At 37.7% G+C, this 27,718-nt stretch overlaps 1 protein-coding gene across 1 annotated transcript in view; it reads right to left on the reverse strand.

Moving 5' to 3' along the window:
* Nucleotides 1–1,461: 1,461 nt before the first annotated feature.
* SLC6A3 (solute carrier family 6 member 3) overlaps nt 1,462–27,718 on the reverse strand; it is a 96,829-nt gene continuing 70,572 nt past the window's right edge. The window contains exons 9-15 of the mRNA XM_020976729.2: nt 22,920–23,032; nt 21,458–21,586; nt 20,116–20,215; nt 15,870–15,970; nt 11,781–11,948; nt 8,502–8,573; nt 1,462–4,556 (exon numbers count right to left, since the gene is read on the reverse strand). Of these exons, the coding sequence (XP_020832388.1) occupies nt 4,533–4,556; nt 8,502–8,573; nt 11,781–11,948; nt 15,870–15,970; nt 20,116–20,215; nt 21,458–21,586; nt 22,920–23,032 (707 nt within the window). The 3' untranslated portion in view covers nt 1,462–4,532. The remainder of the gene's footprint in view (nt 4,557–8,501; nt 8,574–11,780; nt 11,949–15,869; nt 15,971–20,115; nt 20,216–21,457; nt 21,587–22,919; nt 23,033–27,718) is intronic.

Below are 27,718 nucleotides of genomic sequence, written 5' to 3' on the forward strand. Positions count from 1 at the left end.
GGCTAGGAAAGCTTTCTGATAATTGCACAGAGGTCCAAGCAGGCTGTGAGGGAAGAAGGTGGGCACATCTGCTTACCTACATGTCTTTTAAGTCCAGTACCTGTGTAAAGGCGAGTGTTTCTGTTTAAGGGAAATGTACTTCTACCACTACCAATTTACATGTGGGTAGAAACTCCAGTCAAATGATACTTCTGCTTTGGTTAGCAATTTTACACCTCCTGCTCTTCTAATAATTCCTTGGATTCAGTTTCTAGCTGCTGACATACATCCTCCCCATCCTGTCCGCCTTCTACCACTGACTTCCATTACTTCTATTTTACATCTGCTTTTGTTGTTGTTCAGTGATGTCTGACTCTTCAAGACCCTGTGGACCATAGCACATCAATACTGTCTGTGGGGTTTTCTTGTAAAGATACTGGAGTGGTTTTCCATTTACTTTTCCAGTGAATTAAAGTAAACACAATTTAGGTGACTTGCTCAGGGCACACAGCTAGTAAGTGTCTGAGGTTGAATTTGAACTCAGGTCTTCCTGACTCCACTGAGCCATGTAGCTGCCTCACCTCTGCTTTACCTCTCTTTAAATACTATCTTGCTCTGCCTTCTTCCATTGTGCCTTCTTCAATCTATGTCCCTCCAGCCTCTCCCTGTTCATTTTTTCTTCCTTTTAAAGAACTTTTAAAAAAGTTTTTAATTGACTTCTTTTCCTTACATCACCATAGTTATTCTGAGTACTTCTCCCCATCCTCTCCCAGAGGTCATCCCATATAACAAATCTTATTTTAATTTTTTTAGAGAGGAAAAAAAATCAGCACAACTGATCAATACATTGAAAAAGTTTGCAAACCTGTGCAATGGGTAACACCTGTGGACCTCCCACCTCCATAAAGGGGTGCACTGGGGTTGTTCTCTCATATCTCTTCATTTGAAACCTACTAGATCTTTGTGATTTCATTACATTCACTTTTAATTTCTCAGAAAGTAGTTGGTTTTTTTTTTCCATTTACATTGTTGTGGTTATTGTATAGATTATATTCTTGGGTCTGCTTACTTTACCCTTACTTCACACCCACCCACCCATCTTCATTCTAAAGTTAACGAATTTCCCTTCACTTTAGACCTTTTTCTTTTCATACTCCTTCAGCTCTCCTAAATGAATCTCTTCCATAGGTGCACTGGGCCAGGAAGAAGCACACTTCCTTGCTCCTTCCTCACTGACACTGACTTCCTCCCTCTGCTGCCAAGCGTTTTCCTTATTTAAGCTTTCCTTCTTTTCAAAGAGATCTCATTTTAGTGGAATGTCCTATATTCAGGTGTGGACTATCTTTAGTTACGTGATAGTATCAAAGGCCTCATGGTTTACTAAAAACTCTGGTTAACTGAACTTAAGTGAGAATCTTTAGGCATAAGAGAAACAACAAAAAATTGAATCAACAGAAACAAATAGTACCCATTTTCCTAAGACAGTTTTTCCAATTTAGGATTTTATTGTTAGTAGTGACCCGTACAAGATATTTATTGAGTAGTGAAATGTGAATCAACATTTATGACATCAAGTTTTCTACATAAAGTACACAGAAACAATCAACTTAAAATTGAGAATATATAAATTGGATTCCCCTCTACCACAAGCACAAAACAAAGTTGTAGACAACAAACTATGATGTCACACAAAGTTCTACAGGCATTGGTCAGACTCCATCTTCCACGTGCATTAGACAGCTGAGAAATAGACTCATGGGTTCAGAAATCCACAGGTAAGACATAACTAGAAGTTGCTTAAAAAAAAGTCATTGGTATTTTTCCACATTCATTAACAGCACCTCGATTTTCAACAGCTATTGTTCAAATCCTCATAGACACAGTACAGACTCAAAAGCTTTCAGCATGTGCTTAGAATAATGACACATGTATTCCTCCATGGAAAACGTCACATATGATGTCCAACAATTCTTGAAAAATTTCCTTGATGAGACATTTTTGTTAGGGACATTTAAGTAAATAAGGATTGGAAGCAGCCATAATTAAGTGCTAAACTTTTAGACCCACCAAATACATTATGTATTATTTCTGCCTGTTTAATATGATTTCTAAAAACATTCTCCTAATATTAAAATGAATACTGTTGCCTAGTGTGTATATTTAAAAGAAATAAAATTAATAATTATTACCTTTCGCCTTAAGTCAAAGCTGTTTAGTCTAGAATAGAGGTTCTTCCTTCCTTCCCTCCCTCCCTTCTTCTTTCCTTCCTTTGTTCCTTTCCTTTTCCTTCTTTCTTTCGGTGCAGCACCAGGATGAAGTATTTTTAATACAAAGGGTTCTTTCCATTACTAGTTATAAGGTAGCATGTTCTACCTTTAACTGTGTTAGAAGCCAGCACTACTCACAAATCAATGAATAATGGGCATACAAGTAAATTATTTGGTTCTCACAACTCTGAGAAGTACTTGTCCTTTGTCATATGGGTGAGACTCTGGTTATAACTTATTAAAAGTTCACAGAATAGCAAGAGATACAGCATGAACCTAGAATCCACGTCTTTTGACTCAATACAGATATTCTATGGTATCCCATATTTTGGGTGTGTTCTAGGATTGCTTGTTTTTTATATAGTTATAATATATGAATGTATTGCTCTTTAAGAGTCATTGTTCTCCTATGTCAACTTTTTTTCTTTCAGATCTTAGAATCCAGTTTTCGTATGTGGATCTGCAACATGATGTGATGTTCTGTGATGTGAATTGTGACTAGACAATAGAGGTTCTTAACCTGGATGCATTAACTTGAGAATTTTTTGATAACTGTATTTCAGTATAATCTATTTCCTTTGTAATCCTGTGCCTTTTATTGCATGCATTTAAAAACATTCTACGAAGGGTGCCTGTAGGTTTCACCAGACTGCCAGAGGGATCTGTGACACAAAAAAGGTTGAGAACTCCTGGTGTAGAGCAACATGAATTACATGGGCTCTGGCTTTGTTGTGCATGGCTAGATTATAAGGCATCTCCCAGTCTCCTGGTTGTCCTTTTAGTTTGCCCTACAACCTGTCCTGACTCTCCAATGTGGATGAGTCTAGGGTTGGTTAACTCGATCACGATAAAACCATCTTAAGACCAGCATAAAAAATCTTCAAGCTAAATTACTGCTCAAGCAATAGAGGATGAAAATGTACTTCTAAGCTGTCAGGCATAAACTGATGGCGGATAGCTCAGTCAAAAAAACCCAAAACTATAGGATATGAGCTGCGCTATTCTGGGTTCCTTGGTGGGATCTTGGCACTCAGTGTCAACTAATGATTTTTACTTCATCTCTGAAAGATAACAAAGTCATAATTTCAGACAGGCTCCACCAATCAAGCTGAATTATTACAATACAATAATTTTTAATCAATACACTCAAAAGGTGAAGTGTACTTATGTGGCATTTCAAGATTTTGTCTCATTCCATCAGCAAATTAAAGCCTGTGGCATGGTAACAATACTGTTACAAAGACAGACATGCAAGGAATGAATCAATCAAAAATGGAACCCCATTTCTGAGGAGAGGTTGCGGTTGGGAAATCGAGACACGTTAAGTGAGCAGTTAACATTCTAGAACACATTTCTTGCTACATTATAAAACTGGGCATAGACTGGCCGGCCACTTCATAATTAGATGGTCCTATGATGATGCACAGCTGTCCTGAATTTGTCAACTGCATGCCCCTTCTGGTCCAGAAACTCTTGCTGTGTCCATGAGGATGCTCAGTAAATATGACTTGCTGCTCTGTCAACTCAGTTCAGAGACAAGCCATATTGGATTGTTCTGGCTTCCTCAACCTACCAGATATAAAGTTGGATAAAGCTAATTCAACTTATCTTTTTCTCTCAACTAAATGAAAATAAATTTTTATCCATATCATACTTAGCATATGTTTGACCTTGATGGCTTTCTACATACCACTGTTATGTTACACACAACCGTATTCTTATTTTTTGTAGCCTTAACTTTGAACTAGAGATTTTTAAAGTGCTCTAAAATCAAGAATTACTCTTTTGTTTGTTTCACATTCTCCACAATTAAACAAAATGGAATACTTGGTTTCTGTAGGTGAGCAGAAATCATCTAGGAAGTTGATAACAGACAATCAAATTTGCCTGATAGCTACTGACTAGGACATTCCTTTCTCTCCAAATTCACTAAGAAAACATAAACAAAATGCTGCCGGTTATGTTCCTGTGACCTTAAGTGAAGGGCTGTGCATGAATAGCATGAAGTGATTTACTCTTTCCTCTTAGTAGTGATTGAGCATTTGAACCAAAGAACTCACCACACTAATTGTATGCTATATTTAACCAGCACAGGACAATGACAATAACTTATCCCTTGGTGCAGACGCTGTGTAAACAGTCAGAAGAGAAAAGCTTTTTTCTTTTTTTCCTCTTTGCAGTAAAGAAGAGGTTACATAATAAAAATAGGCTTCCTTTCTCCATCAGTTCATGTTTTGGGTCTTCTCCTTAAGCTAATCTTCACATTCCTTCTTTCTTCATATCAGTCTACACCATTAGCCAATGGCGGAGCTGGGAAAAGAGAAAATGGATTTCCATTGAAATTGAACAGCGCTTTACGTAGGGACTCTAACGAGTGGATGGAAGTAGTTGGTGCCAATAGTTCTCAATCTTTTTCAGTCTATAAACCATTGCAGCAAGACTAAGCACTCAATGGGTCACTTAGCCCTCTTCCATTCACTTCCCCTATTCTGCTCCTACTTACCAAGTGCAAAAGAAAACTCATCATAAAATCACAGAACATTAAAACAGGAAGGGACCTAGTCAGGGGAGTGTTGGTAAATATTTAACAACTAGTTCTCCAGGAAAAAGAAAAGGACCCACTATGCCCTTTTAAGTTTAATCTGCCTGATTAATATTTTCTCCATCACTTTCTTAAGTCTCAAGCCCTGTTTATGGCATTTGCTGATTTCAAAGATACAAAATGCTCACACTTGCTCATAAATGCCAATTGGCTTGCTGCTAGAAACTGGCTTCAGCATACCGGTTCAAATCCCTCATTCTAGAGATGAGGATATGGTGGTCCAAAGAGTTCAAAGGCCTTTCCCAAGTATGGAAAGACTTTCTTGTTTTGTGCCTCTGCTGAGTGGGATATTAGGTGCCTTCACTGAGGAAGAATGGCCTGGCTATGGGGTTGGAGCACAGCAGAGGATGGGATGATATCCACGATTCCACTGCCAGGGGGAAACTTCTCTTTGCATCCCACCTTCTTTCCCCCTTCTTCCCTTTCCTCTTCAGCGACTTCATCCAATGTCCTCAACTCAGGGGAGGCTGGTGCTTTAAGATAGCAAGGAGGCTGTTGGTGTCAGAAGGTTTATCAAAGCTCTTACTGCCTGAGGGAATGCTTTCCTGACCTAGTGGGGCCAGTTGCCATGGTGATTATGGAGCTGGAGAAGAGAAGCATTTTATATCCTTTTAAACTAGGAGTTGTATTCTTTTAAATTTTTTGTGATCAGTAAAGTTGTTTTTAATCACATTTTATCATATATGAGTGCCTCAGAAATATTATCCTGATGTGGATTAAGCCTGGCCCAGAACACCAAGGTCACACAGCTGAAATAAATGGAAAGACTAGCATTGTTTTTGATGGGATGAAGTAACAAAAAGGGGATCTTTTATTTATCGCAGCCAAATGAAATACACACACACATGCATATGTATACACACACATACAAAACACATATACATACACACATAATACACACATATTTTACATATATTTTAATTATGCATATATACATATATAAGTATTATGGAAATGCCAGTTATTAATTCATAAACAAAAACATATGGATCCTCATTATAAACTTGTGACAATAGACCTCTTGCTACCTGTGTGACCTTAGGTTAACTTTTTTTGTTTGTTTCTCAAGACAATCTGGATGAAATAACTTGACCCGACTCACACAGCTAGAATGTGTCTGAGGCTGGATTTGAACTCAGGTCCTCTTATTTCTAGGGGTTGGTCTCTATCCACTGCCACCTAGCAACGCCCACCCCTCTCCTTAGATTATCTACTCTTGGTCTCAGCTTCTTTATCTGCAAAAAGAGTGTTGGACTAAATGACCTCCAAGGCCCCTTGATTCTCTGAGCATTCCTTGGATCACTAGCCCACAGACCACATTTTGAGAACCCCTAGTCTACTGAAAGGCATACATCCTCAGGAGGTGGCTGATGATAATAATAATGATAACTTAACATTTACCTAGTACTTTAAAGTTCCTGAAGCGCTTTGCAAATATCTCATGTGATCCTTACAACAACCCTCAGAGATATATGCTATTACTATTCCCACTTTACAGCTGGAGAAACTGAGGAAGACAGATATCAAGTGACTTGCCCGGGTTGATATAGCTACTAAATGAGGCCAGATTTGAACTCAGGTCTTCCTGACTACAGGAAACCAGGTGGTCCAAATCTGGCCTCAGACATTTACTAGCTGTGTGACACTGGGCAAGTCACTTAATGCTGTTTCCTTATCCCTAAAATGAGCTGGAGGAGGAAATGGCAAACCCCTTCAGTATCTTTGCCAAGAAAACCCCCAGTGAGGTTGTGAAGAGCTGGATACAGCACTCTGAATTTGCAGTCAAAATAGAGACCTGGGTTTGGATCCCATCTCTAACATTTCATTACCAGCACGGCGCATCATCTCTCTGAGCCTCAATTTCCTTATCTGCGCACGAGGATACCAATATGCAAACCTCCTATTCCACAGGGTTGCTGTAGGAATCAAATAATAATTCTTGATCCAATTTTGTCCCGACTAGTCAAATAACAGGGCTGGTCAGTTACTGTGTGGCTGGGAGCTTAGGATTTAGGCCTTGAAAAGGATTTCTAAATCCTCAATCAGATAACAGGAGAGGCTCAAAGTCTGTATCTCTATCTTAATTTTATGGATTAAAAAAAAAATCTCAGGCATACAAACCAGTGACAATGACTCTCTGCTCGCCTGTTTCAGTTTCTTGAGATGGATGCATTTGAACAAATAGCTATTTAGGCTTCGAAGGACATGTCATACCCTATTATTATGGCAGTTCTTGGTTTGGTCTAATTTTGAACCTTATCCAGTTGACAACAACCGTGTCGTCAGGACCTCAGCAAATCAGCACGTGCACAGTTGTTGGCTAATAATAGCCAGGATTTCTATAGCACCTACTAGGTGTCAGGCACTGTGCTAAGTGCTTTACAAATATTACAAATATTTGATTTGATTTCATTTGCTTTACAAATATTATTTCATTTGATTCTTACAACAACCCCAAGAGGTTATTTTCCTCATTCTACAGGTGAGGAAACTGAGGTTAAATGACTTGCCCAAGATCACACAGTTAATGAGTGTTTGAGGCTGGATTTGAACTCAGATCTTCCTGATTCAGGCCTAAAGCTTCATCTACTGTAGTACCTAGCTGCTCTGGCCACAGGAATGTTTAAAGCAGCAGCCATGGCAAACATGAGGATAGCTGATCTTTCTCTTTATGTAGAACCTAAGTTTATAAAATATACGTTCATCCTCTCATGCCTTAATTGGGGAATAGAAAGGGAGAAAAATTCTTGCTCTTTTAGTAATAGTGGTTTAATCCAAAATGGCTATCTCTGAAGTCAGGAGGGTGGTATCTGTGTACAATTCTGTCGTAAATATTAGAAGTCTTCCAGAGTGACATGTGTCCCAGTTCTGCCTCTAACTCAGATGTGTCACTGCAGCTTCTCTCAAGAGGTTAAAATGGAGTGTTTAAGTCAAGGCAATGACAGGGTAAATTTCCTGAGTTTAAACTGCCCAGAATTGTTTATCCAGTCACAGGAATGGAAAGTTTCTCAATAATGAGCAAGCTAGGTCATTACTCTTTCTAATTAGTGCAGCTATTATTATATGTGTAAGTGATTCCAGAAAGATGTCTGGTAGCTCTGATTTGACATGTTGCTCTTCTAACATGTTCAGTATATATATAAAACATTGTGGCTTGTATAGGTGAGCATTAAAGAATGTTATCTATATAAGGGAATTACATTCCACTTCAAACAGTTGAGATTATGGATAACTAGTTACACATTTTTAAGAATTTTATCATTCTATTTGATCCTACGTAAACATACTTTTATTAATTTAATATATAATCCCAGCCCCCTCTGAAGCTTCATGCCCCATGGTGGGTATCTTAGAAGTGATCTTGGGTTCTCAGAGGCACACAACTTCTGGCAGGTCCTACCAAGCTGGAAAGGCATTGGGTATATGTCTAGCGATGGACTTTGCACCTGTTACCTAAGGCTCAGCCTAACTGTGGATAGGTTTGTCATCAGAAAGTAGGCCACCAAGCAATGTGTGTTTTCATCAGCAGTACTTAATGAAAGTCAGTAGAGAGGCTGCTACTGTGTCAGTACATCCTCAGGCTCAGGAGGCACTGAAACCTCTGCCACTGCCCAAGGTGAAAATCCCTTCTCCTCCAAGCAGTGATTACTTACAGTGAATTGGCGCACTTCTCCATTCTCTACCAGGCCATGTTCTTTCTCAGGAGTGATTGCATAAGCTAGTTTCTGAAAGAAATCCATGGAAGATACTAGTTAGCATTAGAAGATATCCAGGACTGGATTGAGATTGGCTCAATTTTTATACCAATGTCTTTTCTGAAAAGGCAAACAAAAGATCACGATGATCTATGAATTGATCAAATTAGTAGATTGTCAGCTTCCCAGAAACAGTTTAATGAATTAGAGGTCCATAGATTTAGGGCTTAAAGGGGCTTTATAAGACATTTAGTCAAAAGCCTTCATTCTATAGATGAAAAGCTTGGGTCAAGAGAGGATAAGTGATTTGCCCAAAGTCACATAGGTACTAAGTGGCAAAACCAAGATTTGATCCCAGGTCCTCTAACTCCAGGGCTGATGGATCTAGTTCCTTGTACAACTCAGCTAATTATATTTAAGACTGGTCCTACCTATAACTTTTCTTTTTAACCTACATCAAGATTTTACAAATATTAGAAATCATGTTGCCTTTTCTTCATTTCGTAGGTAAAGTGAAACATTTTCTACTATACTATAGTACTTGTAAGAACAGAATAAATAGCCATTCAGATAGTTAAAGTTTATGACTTCTGTTATCGGAATACCTTCCCTACTAACCTAAAATTCTGTCACCAGTGACACCTGACTTTGATTTAAATAGCTTTCTCCAGATATTTTGTTTAAAAATGCTAACACCTCTTGGCTGAGAGATTGTCACTGACATTATCAAGACTATTAAATAAATACCTGTAAATTGATAGGCCTGAAACAGAATGAAAACATACAAAACAATTATCACATTGACCAATAATTGGATTTTTGTAGAAAGAGTTGTGGATTGTTGGAGGAATTCAAAGGAACCCACCCAAGGGCCTCCCTTAATCTACTATCTACTACAATCTAGCTGGCCTAGATGATTGTTTTTCTCTGGTTAAGGGTTCCTGGGCTCAAAATGAGAGGAATGCATACTAGAAAGCACTATACATTATCTTGTGTATCACCATTACCACAAACTGGATATATATACACAATAAATCACAAAGCAAAGCACACACTTCCATTTGTCAGACTTTGTGAAGATTTTTCCAGTTTTCCCCTTATACAGTTCTTTGGAAATGACAGCTGTCTTGCCAAAAACCTTAGTCTTCTGAGGAAGAGGCAATTACTCTCCCCACTTTTCTAGCAAAGCCAGACATGGCTCGACAGTGACTTCCCTTGCTAAACAGATGCAAGAGTGGCAGATTCTTAAGTTCATAGCTTTCTTCTTATTTCTGTGTAATCTTGGACTTGACCTTCTTGAGGCCCAGGTTTCCAAACTGTAGTGCTTGTCATTCACCTAAATCATGAAGAATCATGACAGGTACCTATTGGGTACATAAAGTGCTTTTAAAATCAATAATTCTTCAGTGTTGTTCCTCAATTTTGATATCTCTCTCCCTTTTATAAAGTGAAGGCAGCATAATTTTTGAGTGACTGTGTAATAGCCATTGATCTCTTTCTTTTTCTTTCATCACAGTACTGCTTCCAAACTTATTTGTTTAGGAATAATAGTAGGGAAAGGAAAAGGTGGGAAGAGTATGTGGAAGAGACAAGTAATTCCCAAGAGGATACTCTAGCCACTCCAGATCAGTGTTTCCCAACTTTGATTATACTTTGGTCTGGTAAAATATTTAAATTTTATGGTGTTTTATTCCTTCCCCATTTTAGCTTCAGCATAATGTCTCTCTAGCTGTGTGTGTATGTATTTATGAAGGGGTGCAATGATTGGATATGGGGACCAAGAAGAGAAGGAAGGCAGAAGTGGGATAAGCAGAATTCATAGAGAAGGAAGAATCTTTTTTTGAGTTCGTAGGTTTTTAGAAGGTCCTTTAGCAATAAAAATTTTGTTCTTGTTGTTCAGTTGTATCTGATTCTTTGTGACCCCATTTGGGGTTTTCTAGGCAAAGATAATGAAGTGGTTTGCCATTTCCTTCTCCAGCTTTTACATATGAGAAAACTGAGGTAAACAGGGTTAAGTGACTTGCCCAGGGTCACACAGCTAGTAAGTGTCTGAGGTCACATTTGAATTCAGGTCCTCTGGACTCCAGGCTTAATATTCTATCCACTGTACCCCTTAGTTACTTCAAAAGTTTTGTAGATTGGTATAAATTTGCTACAAACCAGAACTGGCCCTTGCACTGGTGATTTGAAACCCTTGCTCTGGACAGCTCTGTCACCACATACAGTTTAACCCATTCAGTTTGTTTTTCCAATAAAACTTCAAATCAGTTAAACAAAAATGAAAGTCACACAAAACAGTAACACAGCTGTTTCAACTCTATATCAGCTGGTAGATGATTAAAGTAATTAAATACCAACCTTTGGGACACTAAATTTTAGTTTTAATCTTTATAAACTAAATCTAAGCCCCACAAGAAACCCACTGGCCCTTTAAGGAGGCCCCTTGGGTCACTGCAATTCTTGTCCCACTTCTTCTCTATTCCCTCTCTCCTCTAGAGACATTATCCCACCATTTGTCAGAACCGATGTTGAGCAACATTATTTCAATGCTCACTGTAATTTTAACAATTTCCAAGAAATATCACAGTGTGAAAATTCAGGATTATTTCTAGGAATCTCTAATTTTCCTGCATGTTAAAATGGGTTTCATGTTCCTTTAAAGAGAATATTGGGCCTCAATGTTGTTTTTTCTCCTAAGAATTATGTGTTCATAGAATTTTAGAGCTGAAAGGGATCTTTGAGATAATTGGAGATCCATTCTGCTCAACTGGTAATAAGTGAACTGAAGTCCAGGAAAGTTAAATAATTTGCCCAAGAGTACACAACTGTCAGAACCAAGATTAGAACCCAGTTTCAGTCCAAGATGTGTTGAAGAATGTTAGTGTTGAAAAATGCATATATAGAATTCTCCAGACCAATGTTTCTCAAATATGTTTCAATCTGTGCCATACCAATGGACCTGCTAGAGGGTGAGGTGGTGATCGATTTCCTTTTGCTCTCACCTGCATTCAACCATCGGTCTATCTATACCAGCACTGCCAAATTCATTTTACACACACGTATGCATTCTATATTCCCCTCCATGAGCATTCCCTTCTCTTTCTATTATTTCAGTCATCTCCATTCTTTATCTTCCTGACCAAAGGGAGTACTGAAACCCAGGATATGAAGACACACCATGCCCACATCTGGAATGTACCAAAGTACCCAGTGCAGTGCCCCAGACCAAATACACACCTCACGAAAGGATCCAGGTAAGCTGCAGAATTTGTAGGTGGCATAAATTGGTACCATTGCCATGGAAGAAGTGGCTATTATCCAGCCCACTACATTGGCCCAGTCTGGAAAGATATATGTTCCATAGTTGGGTGGCCTGAACGTAACAATGCTGACGACCACCACAAACTGAAAACAGGGGAGGGAGAGAGGAAAAGTCAAGAGATAACCAATTTAATTTAATTCAACTAGCATTTATTAGGTACCTACTGTGTGCAAGACACTGGAAAATATAATAAATAGCTGACTGTCACTTTTTGAAGTCTACATGGTACTTTACATATGTTATCTCATTTAAATTACATGATAATCTTGGGGGAAAAATGGTGTTTCAGGTATTGTTATATCCCCATTGTACAGATAAGGAAACTTAAATCAGAGAGGTTAAGTGACTTTTCTATAGTCACATAGCTATACAAATCAGAATTTGGTCTGCCTGAATCAAAGACCAGAACTGTATCCAATAGGTCCCACTGCCTCAGTATCTGATTATTTAGCAGGAGAAAATCACTTTACTTGCTAGAACATGTTAGATTTTTTCCTTAAGCAAATTTTCAACAATCAAGGTATTATTCAGTTAAATATACTTCGTAAAAAAAAAAATGAAACCAAACACTGGTTCTGATAACTAGGTTTGTTCCTGAAGAAGAAAAGAGAAAATACACCATTCTCTGTTCTTTGCAATGCTGAAAGACTATGAATGTGGAATGTTAGTTACATATGCTGTCAAATTCAGGTTATGAGTTACTTAGTTTTGCTGAACTTCCTTCCCACCCACCCCTCTTTCCTTTTAAATCTCTGTTACAAGGAATGGCTCTTTGGATAGGATAAAGAGAATAGATACATTAAGAGAGGAAGGAGAAGAGATATATTTTAAAAATGAGCATCATGCAAAAACAAAAGCTATCAGTAATATTTAAAAGCAAAATATCTTTTTGCTGTTCATTTCTTAACAAGACCACCTACTCAAGCAATCTATACAGGAATCAGTTTTTCAAATTGATCCTAGAAATCCTAGAAAGTTATTTATAAAATATAAAAAATAATGAATAGGAAAATTGGTCAGGAATTCATATGTGTTTTATGATGACACAGAATAATGTGAAGTGTGTATGAAGCTGGTACTACAGGTAATATTATCCCAATTTTACAAAACTGAAGCTCAGAGAGAATAAGTGTTTGACCTGCAGTTGGCCAGCCAATATCAGAAATGGGATTTGAACTCAGGTACTTGCTGACTCCAAGGTCAGCACTCTTTCTACTATGTTAACTATAATTAATCTCATTTAACAGATGAAGAAATTAACATTCAGTATGGTTAAGGGACTCATCCAAAGTCACACAGCTTAGAAGTGACAGCCTGGGATTTGAATCTAGGTCTTCTGATCTTAAGTCCAGTGTTCTTTGCCGTATACTATGTGGCTGTTTGGTCTATATCAAATGCTTCCAGATTGATAACAAAGGAAAATAAGAGCCCGAGGAGCTTGCTTGGGAGTAAAGTGCATGAATTTTAGTGCCTGGACTTTGCAATTATTTTGGCTGCTCACAAGCTGTTTGGGCTCATTTCCTTATTCTTGGCTATGTTCTGGATAGATGAGGTTATGGTACAGCTGAATTTCACATCAGTTGGTAATGTAACAATTTTTCTTGGTTCATTTGACTAGTTACACCCATTAAGCATTACATTTATGAAAAATAACTGTTTTCAGCAGGGCTATAATTTCACATGTCAAACGGCTTTGATCTGGTATAAATTATCTTTCAGATGAGTTGCCAATTGTGACTCTGATTGAAGTCAGAGAAACCATCTGGGGGAGACTTGTTCCACATGTGCACCATTCTCAATAAGTTTGATTTTTTGAAAATCTCAAATGATCGGCCACATAAAAATTATAATAAACATAGAATAACAATGATTTGTTATCCCCTTCTACCACACAGCAATCATGTTATTATAGAAAATAGTATTGCCATGGACTGTAGTTTCAAAATTTTGTGATATTTTGTCTACAACAAGTAAAATTATTAAGATTTCTTCTAAGTTTTGAAAACGAATAGCTGATAAATTCATCCTGTGAGGCTTACCAAAACCTCCTGATATTGTCTTTCATGTGCCTCATAAAGTGTGACCTGAATTCTGTCTCTCACAAGGGAAGATCTCCTTGATCTCAAATAAGTCTCAAAAACATTACTATAGCTTATCAAGTATTGAAGGGTTAATTCTTAAAGAGGACAGAAAAGCTCTGTCAGGCAAAAATCATCACATTTTAAGAGTTTAGACTGAGAAATACAAAGGAGAGTTAATAAATAGGGAAGGAAATTTCAAATGAGAAGTTTTAGGAGTATTTTACTCTTCTTTTGAACTTTTCTAAAACTAGGGCAGCCAGGTGGCACAGTGAATAGAGTGCTGGGCCTGGAGTCAAGAAAACTTGAATTCAAATCTGCTCTCAGACACTTACTAGCTGTGTGAAACTGGGCAAGTCATTTAACCCTGTGTACCTCAGTTTCTCATCTGTAAAATGAGCTGGGGAAGGAAATGGCTAACCACTCCAGTATCTCTGCCAAGAAAACCTCAAACAGGGTTATAAAGAATCGGACATGTACGAAATGTTTCAAGAATAAAACAATGCAGGAAAATTTAGAATTATTCCACTAATTATAAAATGGCTTTTAATGAAATTGCTTTGTTTTAGAAGTAAAATTAGCATGCCTCTGAACTACCATCACATAGAGCATTCCAAAGTATTCACTCACTCACTCACTCACTCACTCATAAATACTTATTGGGTGCCTCCTATGAACATGTTAATATGCTAAGTTCTATGGGGGAACACAAAAACAAAGATAATCCTTGTTCTGAGTTGTTCCCTAATTGCTTCACATATGTTAATTTTATTTTCCTGACAGTGTAAGAATTTTCCTTTGAGTCCCCTTAGAACTTAGCATAGGGTTGAGAATTTAGGTGACTGACACTAAATAAATACCTTACAAAAACAACATTAATGACTCATTAGCAGAAATATGCTCTGAGTTATTTTCATGATGTTGACAGGTTTACCCTCTATTGTGACCCCCCCTTTGTGACCACTGGATGGACCAGGGTTAAAACTCCATAGGGCAGCAGAGGATAAAAGCATTTTGTTATTTGCATAAATCAAACTGGACAGTACCAGGACTGAACCACTGACCTTTATTTCAATAACCACAGTGAAACTATGGGAACTAACCTGCACTGACAAAAGGAAATGATAAAGGTGTTGAGTTTTTAGAGCTACTTATGCATTACAGGATGATTTTCCAAGTTTACTATAGTCCATTTTGAAGATTTAAATTCTTCTATTTTGATCATAAATGACCATGTTTTGGGTACTCTCCCACTCTGTCCCATCTCTTCCCCAATGACAATTCAGTATCAGTTATTTCTGATCAAAAAGGAACAAGGACAGATGGCCAGTAACTACTAAACAAGCTTATCAGATTAGGAACGTAATCTCTTTTAAGATTTAAAAATTTGTATTCTTCTAGGTAGGAACAAAAGGAAGAAATTAGAAAATAAAAGCTCAGAAGGATCCAGGATATATGGCCTTTAAAAAAATACTAATACTGCACCACTTCTGGAGATATCACTAAGAAAATGTGACAAATTCTACCTATAAATTCCTTTCTTTCAAAAGATCCCTGGTAACCCTTCTAAAGAATGCTCCAAATTCCTTCAGTTTACTTATTAGAGAATCGGAGAGTTTATAGCAACTTTAGAGATAATTTATTCCAATGTACTTATTTTGTGGGGGAAGAAATGGAGGCCAAACACAGTTAAATCACTTGTCCAAGACCATAAAGTCAGTATCAGATCTTGGACCCAGGTTTACTGGCTCTCTAAATATTCTTTTCCCTACATCAAGCTTGCCTCCTCTTTAAAATCCAAAGGAATGTGTCTATTTGTGGAAGGCAATGAAGAAGGGTAAATGGTAAAGACTGATAAAGACCTGTGAAGAATGAAAAATTGTCACATAATTATCCTTTAAAAGTGTTAAAAGAACATTATTTTACCAAAAGAAAACAAGGGCTGACAAACTTCCAACAAAGCCGCCAATACAAGCCAGGTCTCCGACCGATCATTTGTTTAATGTCATCACTGAACTGACCAACTCCTGAAGAAAAGAGAAAAACATTTGATAATCACGGACATCATCATGAGACATGATGGAGGTTCACTGGGCCCATCAATGATCATAGTGCATGTGAATTTGGGGTCATGAGATCTGTCCACTTTGGTTGGGGCCCTCTAAAGGCATGTTGGACCTCATCCTTGACTAAATCTAAATGAAACTCTTCTGGCAGCTCCCCATGTTTTGGGAGAAGGGAAGGATTGGGACAGGAATGACCCAGGGCCAAACACACCTATTTATGAATTGAGTTGGAACAGATGACTCAGAAATTAATCAGCTTGTGGTGATAAGAGTGTGCAGTACATTTCTTCTGCCAACAACTACTTTATTTGGAGATCTTAAGTTTCTAAGTTTCTAAGATCCTCTCTGAAGGTGCCACTCAGTTTTTCATTCTTCCTCTGAGAGGCAGAATAATGAGTCTATCTCACAGATGCAACTCTGAGGCAAAATTGTGAAACAGGCAAAGTCTATCTTTAGCCCTCCTTTATTGCCTTTTATGTATTTTCTTTTGCCATTCTCATCTTTTACAAGAATCCAGAACCCTAATGCTCACCTCCACCTCCCTAGGGCTGGCCATGTGAGATTCCACCAATTTGGGAGGGTCCTATGCTCTGAACTTTTCCTTCACCTCTCACCACATTAAATCTTACCTGCAACATGTCCCTTCCCATCAATTAAATCCCATCAGTGACTGGGTCATTGCAATCCAAACACTTCCCTTCCCCCCCCACAATTCAAGATAGTGGATCATATGGCAGCTGTCCGAAGAGTTAAGTTTAGGTTTAGTCAGAGATTGAGTCTCAGAAGTCATTCAGAGGTCTCAGAGGGCCTCTATCAAAGTAGACACTTATGACAACCCCAAATTCATGGTGACTGCTGATGGGATTAAATTAGTCAAGTAACTAACAATCAAATAATTCAAACTGAGGTATTAGTATCTTAATGCATTCTCTCTATGGCAACATTTGCATTTCCTTATAGCTTTAATCCAAGGATTAGCTAATGACAAGAATTTCAGGCACAGTAGAGAGCATATTCAGGGGGTCTTTTTGGAGGCCCCAAACCTGCCACTTGGGTTGCTATCAAGTAGTCCTAGGTTTAGAAGTATGCAAAACTTTTAGTGTTTAGAGGTCCTATATCTTACATTTTACAATGTTCTTATAATCCTAATCAAAACAGTAAATTCACATCATTACCAATCGTACGTTTCTCTTAGATATTCTAAATGGCATTTTAAATTGTAAATTATGATTGCTGCACTCTAAGAAAAATAAAACATTTTCTCCCCAAAAAATACTGATAAGATGAAGTAACTTCAGTGGATTTAGCATCTAGAGCAATATCTTTTGGCAAGAATTTTTCTCTTGTTGTTTTATGGTGGAAAGCTAAAGAGAAACACCCTAGGCACATGGCCTCAATATGTCTGCATCATGTATTTACCTAATCAATCACTCGTAGACTTCCGACTGGCTGAGGTGCAATTAGAATATATGTAACAGGCCTGATTCCTTGGTGTATTTAAGCTTTTATTAACGTAAGGTGCTGCTCACATGCCAATCTTTAAGGGACCTTGTGTGGTAGAGTCCATTTGAAATGTTCTGAATTTACTGATGACAAGATAAACTACAGAAAAGTGTATTGAGTTAATGTAGGAATATATTATTAATGAGCAAGAAGTCTAAGTAATATTTTGGAGCCAAAAAAAAAATTACTGCCCATACCCAATCACTCTTTTTCAAATGAAGATATTTATGATCAATCAATTAATAAACATTAATCAAGCACCTACTATGTGCTGGGCACTGTGCTAAATGCTGAGCTTAGCATGAGGTTAAAACAACTATTTTTCCCCCAAATGTGAATATCAATTATTGCTGAATTTGAAAGTGTCGGTAAACATCAAACATATTTATATAACCTTTCTTTGAAGAGGGGCAGAGAAAGAGAGAGAGAGAGAGAGAGAGAGAGAGACAGAGAGACAGAGAGAGAGAGAGAGAGACAGAGAGAGAGAGAGAGAGAGAGAGAGAGAGAGAGAGAGAGAGAGAAGGAGGAGGAGGAGGAGAAAGACCTTTGGCAGTTTTTCTTCACACACAAATTCAAAACACAATTCAAATTCAAAACTACATAAATGTTGCTGTCCTATTGTGAAAGTTTTGTCCTTGAAATATGGGGAAAATCAGAATAACTTCTCTGATGCATCAGACATATAAATATTCTGGTCCATTTTCTGACTGCTCCTCAGAAGCCATATTTATTTCCTTAAAACGTGCAAGGGCTTTTTAGCTCTATACATATACTGTAAGCTAAAGGGAAAATGAAGAGAATGGACTGTGTCAGGAAGTCAGAGAAGGAAAATCGTATTTGAAAGCAAGATCTTATTTTCTGTTATTTTTCTCATGTAAAGGAAGAATCTCAACCTGTTGCACTACTAGACATATAATGGGGACATGAGCCATTGACATCTCAGTAGCTGTGAGCATTCACTAGGGGTTCAGGTTTGCCTTTTCCCGTCAGATTTTTCCAATGATACTTCTTGGACCATCAGGGTAATCATATGACATGGGCCTAGTGGAGGTTGGGGATGAAGGGAAAAGCAATTGGAAAGGAGGGAGCAAGTGTTTTCACCTAAAGTCAAAAAGATTCAATGGAGGATAGCACCATGAAGGTTAAGGAGATGGTCAACCGACTGCACCCTGAGTCTGGAGAAAAGTGAGAAGAATGAAGTCACCTAACTTGGATAGGAGTGAGTTTTGAAAACCATAAGTTGAATCAGGTGAGCCCGGGGTCTTAGCTGCCTTGGGATCCACTTGTCTGCCAGCTAGACATTTGTTAACTAACTCAGAGGCAGGTTAGTGGTGGGGGAAGGAGCTATAATTCTATTTGAGAAAGTCAGACAATTGGAAGCAGATGGCAGCTACAGATATTTGCACTAACAATGCAACAGAGTGATGAGACCTTGTCACTGAGCTCTACATGATGGCCCCAAAGAGAATGATACCGTGGGGGGCTGAAGGCAGCCGCAAAGTAAGTGAAGCACAATGAGGCACAGAACCACAAAGAAGAGGAGAAAACTCAGACTGTGTCTTTCACTGCTGCTGAGTCGTGAGGGCGGGACACATCCAGGGGAGAGGAATTAACTCTGTAGAAACCCCAAATTCTTTTCCCATATGTGGGGACCTCAACCTTAACTCCAGGATAGCATTACAAGCTTGGAGAAATTACAGAAGTCTTTTGGGAAAGGGGCTCAACAGAGAATAAATTGCCTAACTTTTTGGGAATATTTAGTTCTTTTCCTACATAGGGAAGCTTCAAACCCAGGGTGATACTCAGAGTGTATATGTGGCTCCCACTAGAGGGGATAGTTTTCTTGGTTAATTATGGGATAGAAACAAGTCCTTTCTGTAATTTTTGCTTATTAATAACTCATTCAATGTCCTATGCCTTGGAAAGCTGATGATCATGTGGGAGCTGGGAACCTTTTTGGGGAACTGTGAAACTTAAATTCAGAGGGAAACCTGAGTTACAGATATCACTAATTATGAAGAAACCTCTAAGAGGTTTTCTCCAAACCCAGTCTGTTTGAGGTCAGAACTGTGGGTTTTGAGCTAGGGGTTATAAATGGTAAGCTAGAAGTTACTGTGAAAGTATCCCCAAGCTGGCTTAGAGTTAATGAATAAGAACTTTTAACTTACTCTTTTATAGTTTCATCACCTCCAAACTTCCATCAGTATTTATAGTTACATTTTCCCAAAAAACTGTACTTGGCATCATATTTAGGCTGTTGATATAGCACAAAGTTCAGTGGAAAGTTAATAATTATATGGGTAGTTTGATCAATGTAGTAGATTATTTTTGCATGCCTTGATTAGCCAGCCTCTTTATACTGATTTAACCTAAGTAAACAATTGCCAGGTCTACACTCCGTCATATTCTAGGGAATCAGAAACTAAATTTCATGAGCTAACATTTATTTTATCTTCTGGTTAGCTTTGTCAATGAAAACATCACCACAACTAATAAACATGCTGAAGGGAGCTCAGCCCTGGTCACAAAGAACTCAGGGAAACTGGTTTCCTGACCCATTTCCAACCATACATGCCACCATAGAATGTGGTATCTCTCCTTACCATAAAACCATGCAACCCCAATGGCTTCAATGAGTACTCCAAAAAGAATAGAGGTCCCTGCAGCAAAATGGTCCAGCAGTGTAAAGACATAAATGCCACCCTGGGGAAGAGGTAAGAGACTTTCAGAGATTCAAGATATTCAGAACAATCAATGGCCAATATCTTAAATACTCAAGGGTACAAGTATATCTTGCTTTAGGTACTGTACTGAATATGGATTGAGAGGAAGTTATAATATAATGGCTAAAACACCAAATGTGAAATCGGGAAGACCTGGGCAGATACCTACTTCACCTCTCTTGGACTTAGTTCCTTCATCTGCTGAATGAGTGTAAAAATGAATGCATCATGTACCTCACAAGGTTGTCATGAGTAAACGAGATATAAAATTTAAGGTGTTATAAACATGTCAGTTATTATTGTTTTTGTTAGAGATCACAGAATCTAAGGACTTTGGAGAGCTCATTCTCCAATTTATGTATGAGGAAGCTTGGGACCAAAGAGGTTAAATGTGTTGTCCCAGGCACAAGCTACTGCTAATAAGTAATTGAGTAGAGCCCAGAACACAGGGCCTCTATGAATCCATTGTTTTTTCCAGATCATATTGCTGCTGATTAGCAGGTGATTACTCATTTCACAAGTCACTATTTACTTACAAAAGGATTCGTAACAGATTGTCATTAAACAGCAATCCACACTAATTAAACCATCATTCAGCTTATAAGAACTCAATTTACATGAAACTTTTTAGAACAAAGATATTCTTCAAATTGAGTTTTACCTGCACTATTCTCTCCAAAGACTTGAAATTAAATTTAAGAGTAGAATGGGCCAAATGCTATGAGGGCTACTTTTTTTTTTAATTTACAAATATTTATTTTCCCTTGTATCCTCTTCCAATGGGGGAAAAAAAAAGAAAAACAAAACCCTCATGACAAATATTCATAATCATGTAAAACAAATTCTGTCATTGGCCATGTCCAAAAATGTGTGTCGCATTTACGTCACAACAACTTGACTCTTTGCCCCAATCCCTCCTAAGCCCTAAAGCCCAGAGAATAGACTTTAATACAGTGCACTTCTCAATAAAATGACTTGCTGTTAAAGTTAGTTCAGACCAAGTAAGATGTTAATGAATGGTATGACAAGTCACAGGCACTTTAGAAGTTGCTGCTTTCTGTAAACTCTGGGGCTTAAATTTGATCTGGCAGAACAGAATGTAATATATAAACACTGTGTACACAGGAAAGATACCCTCATGCTTAAAGGGGGCTCTCATCAGCAGAAGACCTAGTTCAAGAATCAAGTTGGCAGATTAACATTTAGAGTGTCGGTGACATACATTGGTGACGCAGAAGAGGGAGGTTAGAAATGTTGACAAGACAATGAATAGGGTGAAAAGCTCTCGGTGCCGGTGGAGAAACTTAAATTCATCAATCAGTCCAGTGATCACAGACTCCATTCCTCCCATCTACAATGGAATAAACAGAACACGAAATAAATTAATATGTGAAGCTACCTGTGCCCCACAGGGTTTACCTTTTACATACTAGATTTGAATAGAAATGATGAAAACAGAATTATGCAATTCTGTACTGACCCATGGTTGTCTGCCCTAAGGCAATGGAGCTCCTTCTTCCTCCTTATCACCCCAACCCTCAACACTGCCCCTTTCCCCCACCTCACTGCTAATCTTACCATTTACTCAATTCAACAAATATTTAAATGCCCTTTAGGTACAAAATGATTGTGCAGTATGTAGGCACATGATAATAACAGGTTTCTCAGTTGTTTCAGATGACAGGAAAATTTGCTTGAGTGGACAAAAATTAGTTCACTGATGGAAAAAATTTAGTAACTATATGCCTGATCAGATCATAATTGTTCAGTTTTGTAGCTGTTGCCTGATCCATTTAAGTAAGGTTCCATACACACGTGCACATACACTACCCATGCACACATACAGAGTTCTGTTTTGTTTTCCAGTGTGGTACTAGCCCAGTCATTGATACATAGTGACTATGGACCAGAGACCACAAAGCATGGTGGTCTCAATTTTGCTAGTGTTCCTTCCCTCCTTCAATATTCCTAGAGTCCTTGTCTCATTTCTTCCTTGTCCCCTTCCATCCCTACTGTGTAATATACTTAGCTGTATACATGTGGTATTGTCCAAATAGAATGTGAAGTGTTCAATAGCAGGGACTGTTTTTCATTTTGTTTTGTGTTACTATAACTTCAAATAGAGCCTTATTCATAGTAAAGGCTTAACTGGCATTGAACTTAACAACATTATGTTATTAATTAACATCAATATTATTTAAATAACATTGAATTGAACTTCATTAGTCTCCAAGATCCAGGATAACAGATGATTAAGGCAAAAAATCAGGAAGAGGACAGGCAATCTTGCACAGGGAAAGGGCATTCTCTCGTTAAGGCTTATAAGAACTCACACATGATGAGCAGGATCTAAAGGAAATCTTCCAGAAATAATCTATCTTACAGTGTTATTTAGAGATATATAGTCTCTCTGAGATAAAAGCACAGTAGGAAACAACCAGCCTCAAATGTGATCAATATAAAATAAACATAAGCTTGGGTATGATAACATAATTATGAAAGTATACTGTAATGACAAAGCATGATATCGTAGTGATCAAAGGACAGCAGTCTTTATGGAATCTGAAGAAAGGGTGCCCTAATCAATGTAAATTCTAATTCCTCTCATATGGGACTGGTAAAGCTTTAGTCTGTGTTAGCTTGCTAGTGCCCTATCTCTGAGTGTGGTACTTGAGGTTACTCACAGCACTGTCAATTCCTAATGTGAGCAGCATGATGAAGAAAACCACAGCCCAAGCAGAAGACAAAGGAAGAGTAGCAATTGCTTCAGGGTAGATGATAAAAATAAGTCCAGGTCCTAAAGAGAAGGAAAAATGGTCATTGAATGATAATCTTTCCTCTTGATTTCACCTACACCATCCTGAAAAAAATGGACAATATCTTATTTGTAAAGATTTCCAGTTGAAAATATTCTGTATATAGTCTTTTTTTCCTATTCTTTGTCATTCATTCTTTTTCCCCCTTCCCTCCCATTCTCCTCATCTCCTTACATTATTAAGAAATCATTTTTTAAATTTCTCCAGCTATAATTTCTTCTAAAACATCACACTGAGCTTGGGGTAGGGAAGAGGAGTTAGAATGTTTTTTTGGATCACCATTAATTAGGACTAATGCTCTTCCACCAAACTACATATATAGAATCTGGAAAAGGAAATGGATTTGGGGTTGGGAATGGACTTCAAAGAAAAGGGAAAGAGAGAAGAAAAGGAAAGAGTAAGGCATACTGGCTGGAGGGTCATCCTCAGGTCATTTACATCTATTTAAAACTGGGAAGTGGAATTAAATCTACAAAAAAAAAAAAAGGAAACGAGTGCTTCCCCTCCCCAGAACTAACCACCACCCTTTCTTTGCATGAGACTTTTCATTTGGGAATTTTTCCAAGTTAATACATTTCTGTTTCTTTAATCTCTCCTATATATCCTATTTTTTCCAACCCTTCAATTGTCATCATTTCCTACAACTTAAGCCTTCTCTTAGATGGTGGAATACATACTGAACAGAATACTCTAGGAAGGGTCTTATGAAAAATAATATGATGACAGAATGTATACTTAATAGAACAATTGCAGATTCTAACGAACTCATCTGTAATTTACAAGGAGAAAACAGTCATGTATTTCTAACGTTGAGAAAAATAATTTATTGGATCAGCTGGTCTAAAATTTCCAAGTATCCAAATCATGAGTCTTGTTTTACCTAAGCACTTCCTCTCCATCATGACTTTCAATACCTCCACCCCTTAGCTTCAAGCCATTATCCTTCCTCTGACTTCACTTTCCTACCTTACCAACCTGGACTCAACAGTTAATCAGTTCAACTCTACTTTGGCCTGGACTCTCAAATCCCTGGCCCCCTCATCCTATTGTTACTCACGACTTATCAAACTTTAATCCTGTTCAACCCAAATTGTTCGCCTATCTGCAAGTCTGATAGGTAATATGTTCCACGATCTTGAAATTTTCTTGTAATATCTCTCTTTATATCTAGGTCATATATCCATCTTGACTTTATCTTGGTAAATGGTGTAAGATGTTGGTCTATGCCCAATTTCTGCCAGACTGTTTTCTAGTTTTCACACCAATTTTTACCAAATAATGAATTATTATCCCCCAAACTTAAGTCTTTCACTTGTCAAACATAAAGTTACTAGATGCGCATGAAATAATGAAGAGCAAAACGAGCAAAACCAAGAAGCATCGTATACAATAGTGGCAATATTATTTTAAGAACAACTTTGAGTGACTAACTCATTTTGACTATTATAAATACCCAAATTAACTACAAAAGACCTATGAAGGAAGATGCTATCTGCATTCAGATAACAGCCTTCTCTATGGTGAAGGGGCAAGAGAGAAGAAAAAAAAGGAAAAAAGAAAGTTACATTACATATTTAAAAGGAATAGCAAGTTGTACATAATAGATTTGCATATCATGTACAATTATCTTTTTTTCTATTCTACTGTGTTATGTAAATGCTTGTTTTATTTCTTAAGTTCAGAATAAAATAGTAAAATTTTAAAAAAACAAACGTTAAATCTTGGATTACTTCACTATGTGTCTCTTTTGTGCCTACTCACATGCTGCTGAATGAACCTAGACGACGTCATCTAGTCAAGCTGACTGGGTCTATTATAAATTTATGTTATATAAACTCAGTTGGATCCTATCTACAGCAAGGCAATCCTTTCTACTTCTCCCTAATTTATTCTCTTTCCTACTTCCTGCAAAAATTGATCCAAGCCTTCACTTCTCTACTCAAACCTCTCACACTTTCCAATCCCTGATCCTCTCAGTTGGGGACCTGATCCCATACTTTATTGAGAAAATAGATTTTGTGAGCTCTCTCTTCTCCCCTTTATTGCAAATCCCCAATGACATAATTCCCCACTCTCTCCACCTTTGCTCCACTCTACTAAGAGGGTAGGCTGTGTTTTTGCCAAGGCCAATACCTCTACATGTACCCTTGATCATATCCCCTCCCATCTTCTTAGATTCCTTAGTCATCTCTTTACCTCTGTTATTGATTCTTTCCCTATCTACTGGTTCTTTCCTGCTGCCTATAAACATTCCCCAATCTCCTTCATCTATAAAAAGACTTTCCCTGGATCCAATCATCCTTTTAAATTATTGTCCTATTTCTCCCCTCCATTTGTCAGTCAAATCCCTAGAAAAAGCTGTCTTTATTCATTGCCTCCATTTCCTTTCCTCTCACTCACTTTAATCTGGCTTCTAACTAAAACTTTTTCAAACTTATTGATGATCTTTTAGTTGCTGAATCTGATAGTCTTTTCTCAGTCCTCACCCTTCTTGAGCTCTCTGCAGCAATTTACAGTGACCACCATCTCTTCTTATGTATCTCTTGTCCTAGTTTTTGTGATTACCAGGTTTCTCTTCAGTTCTTCTCCTTGTTGTCTGGCCATTCCTTCTTATTTTCCTTTGACTGCTCTTTTGTTATATCACATCCTCTCAACTCTTGGTATAGCCAAAAGTTCTGTCCTGGGCCTTTTTCTCTCTCTACATAATATCATTTTTTGTATCATCTTAGCTACTATGGACTTAATTAGCATCTCTATTGCACAAAACTCCTAGATCTATATACCTATAGCCCTGGCTTTCTTTTGAGTTTCATTGCATCACAAGCTCTCTATTGGACATTTCAAAATGGGCATTCTATAGACATTTCAAACTCAACATACCCAAAACAAAATTCATGGTCTTCTTCTCTCCCCCCAAAAAAACCCCATCACTCTTCCAAACTTTCCTATATCTGTTAAGGACACTTATATCCTTCTGGCCAGATAGATTTTTCAACCTCAGTATCATCTCTGACTTCTTGTTCTACCTTACATACACACATACACACATAAACACAATCCAATTAGTTGCCAAATCTTACTATTTTTACCTTCACATCTTTCCCAAGAATTTTCTTCTCACAACTCACATAACCATGACCCAAATTCAAGCCCTCATTGACTCTTGCCTCAACTATAGTAATAGTTTCTAATTGATCTACCTCCCTGCAGACTCTCCCTATTCTAATATGTCATCTTCACAACTGTCAGAGTGACATGATACTTCATCTTCCTTCTCTGAAACTTTGCACTGGATGTCCCTCATGTCTGCAATGCATTCTGAAAGAAAAGGCATATCTTTTTAATACTAACATTTTATTGGCGTTGTTATATGACAGCAAGACATAGAATCCAAATGCCTCTGAAAAATGAAAAAGGAGTGTAACACAGAGTAAAATGGAAGATAAGTGGGGAGTGTGAGCAGGCTACAGCGTATGATTGATAAGGTGCCCTGAAGAAGACCCAGAGTAAAAGATGTCATCAAGTAATCCTATGCTGAGCAAAGATGATGGATTGGTTATGTGGCAAGTACAAAAGATGACAGGTAGAAGGAGGGAAGGGAATAAGTATTTATGTAATGCTTAGTCATTGTACTAAGCACATCTTATCTCATTTGATTCTCACAACAATCCTGAGAGATGGGTGCTATTATTATCTCTATTTTACAGTTGAGAAAACTGAAGCAAACAGAGATTAGGTGACTTACCTAAGTGTCTGAATCCAGATTTGAACTCAGGTCTCCATGAACCTCTATCTACTACAACACTAGCTAGTTCTGAATAGCTGGAGTATTCCACTAGTAACCTTACAATATCAGGAGTACCAAAAAAAGAAGAAAGGGCTCCAGCATGAACCAGAGGTGCTCAAGATGGGCAGGTATACATGGGTTGTGATTCACATCATTGGAGGGAACTTCTGAATCAATGAGATCAGAGATCCATTTGAATTTTTGAATAACAATCATATATAAAATCACTCTAAATCATTAATAAGAGAAATGTGCAGGAAAAAATAAGCAAGAATGTCAAAAGATGGAAACAGTAAATGTTGAAGAAGCCTCAGAAAGATAGGTACACTAACACTGTTGGCAAAACCATGCATTAGCTATCCATTCTGGAAAGCAATGTAGAATTATACTATAAAAAAGGTGACTAAAATGTCCATACCCACTCAGAAATCCCACTGTTACACATCTATGCTAAAGAGTTCAAAGACAGAGAAGTCCCATATACACTAAAACATTCATAGCAACACCCCCCTTTTTTATTTGTAGTAAAGAAGTAAAAATAAAATGGATGCTCGCTGAAAGATAGTTTTTTGTACAACCTGTGGTCTGTGAATACAATGGAATATTACTGTGCTTTAAGAACAAATAAGAATAATTCAGAGAAGCATTAGAAGAACGAGATAAACTCATGCAGAACAAAATACATAGAACTAGGAAAACAATATACACAATGACTACAACAAATGAATGAATAAAAAACTTGAAACTGAATGCTCTAACATTGTTCATCACCCTCTTCTCCTTGATACTGTTCACTACATGTTCTTGTGACATTAATCCTATTTCTCCTCCTACCTGTTGAAGCCTTCCTTTCCAGTATCCTTTGCTGAATCTTCATCCA

This window comes from Phascolarctos cinereus, unplaced genomic scaffold, assembly GCF_003287225.1.
Source record: "Phascolarctos cinereus isolate Bilbo 61053 unplaced genomic scaffold, phaCin_HiC Scaffold_4;HRSCAF=312, whole genome shotgun sequence".
Classification (NCBI taxonomy): Eukaryota; Metazoa; Chordata; class Mammalia; order Diprotodontia; family Phascolarctidae; genus Phascolarctos; species Phascolarctos cinereus.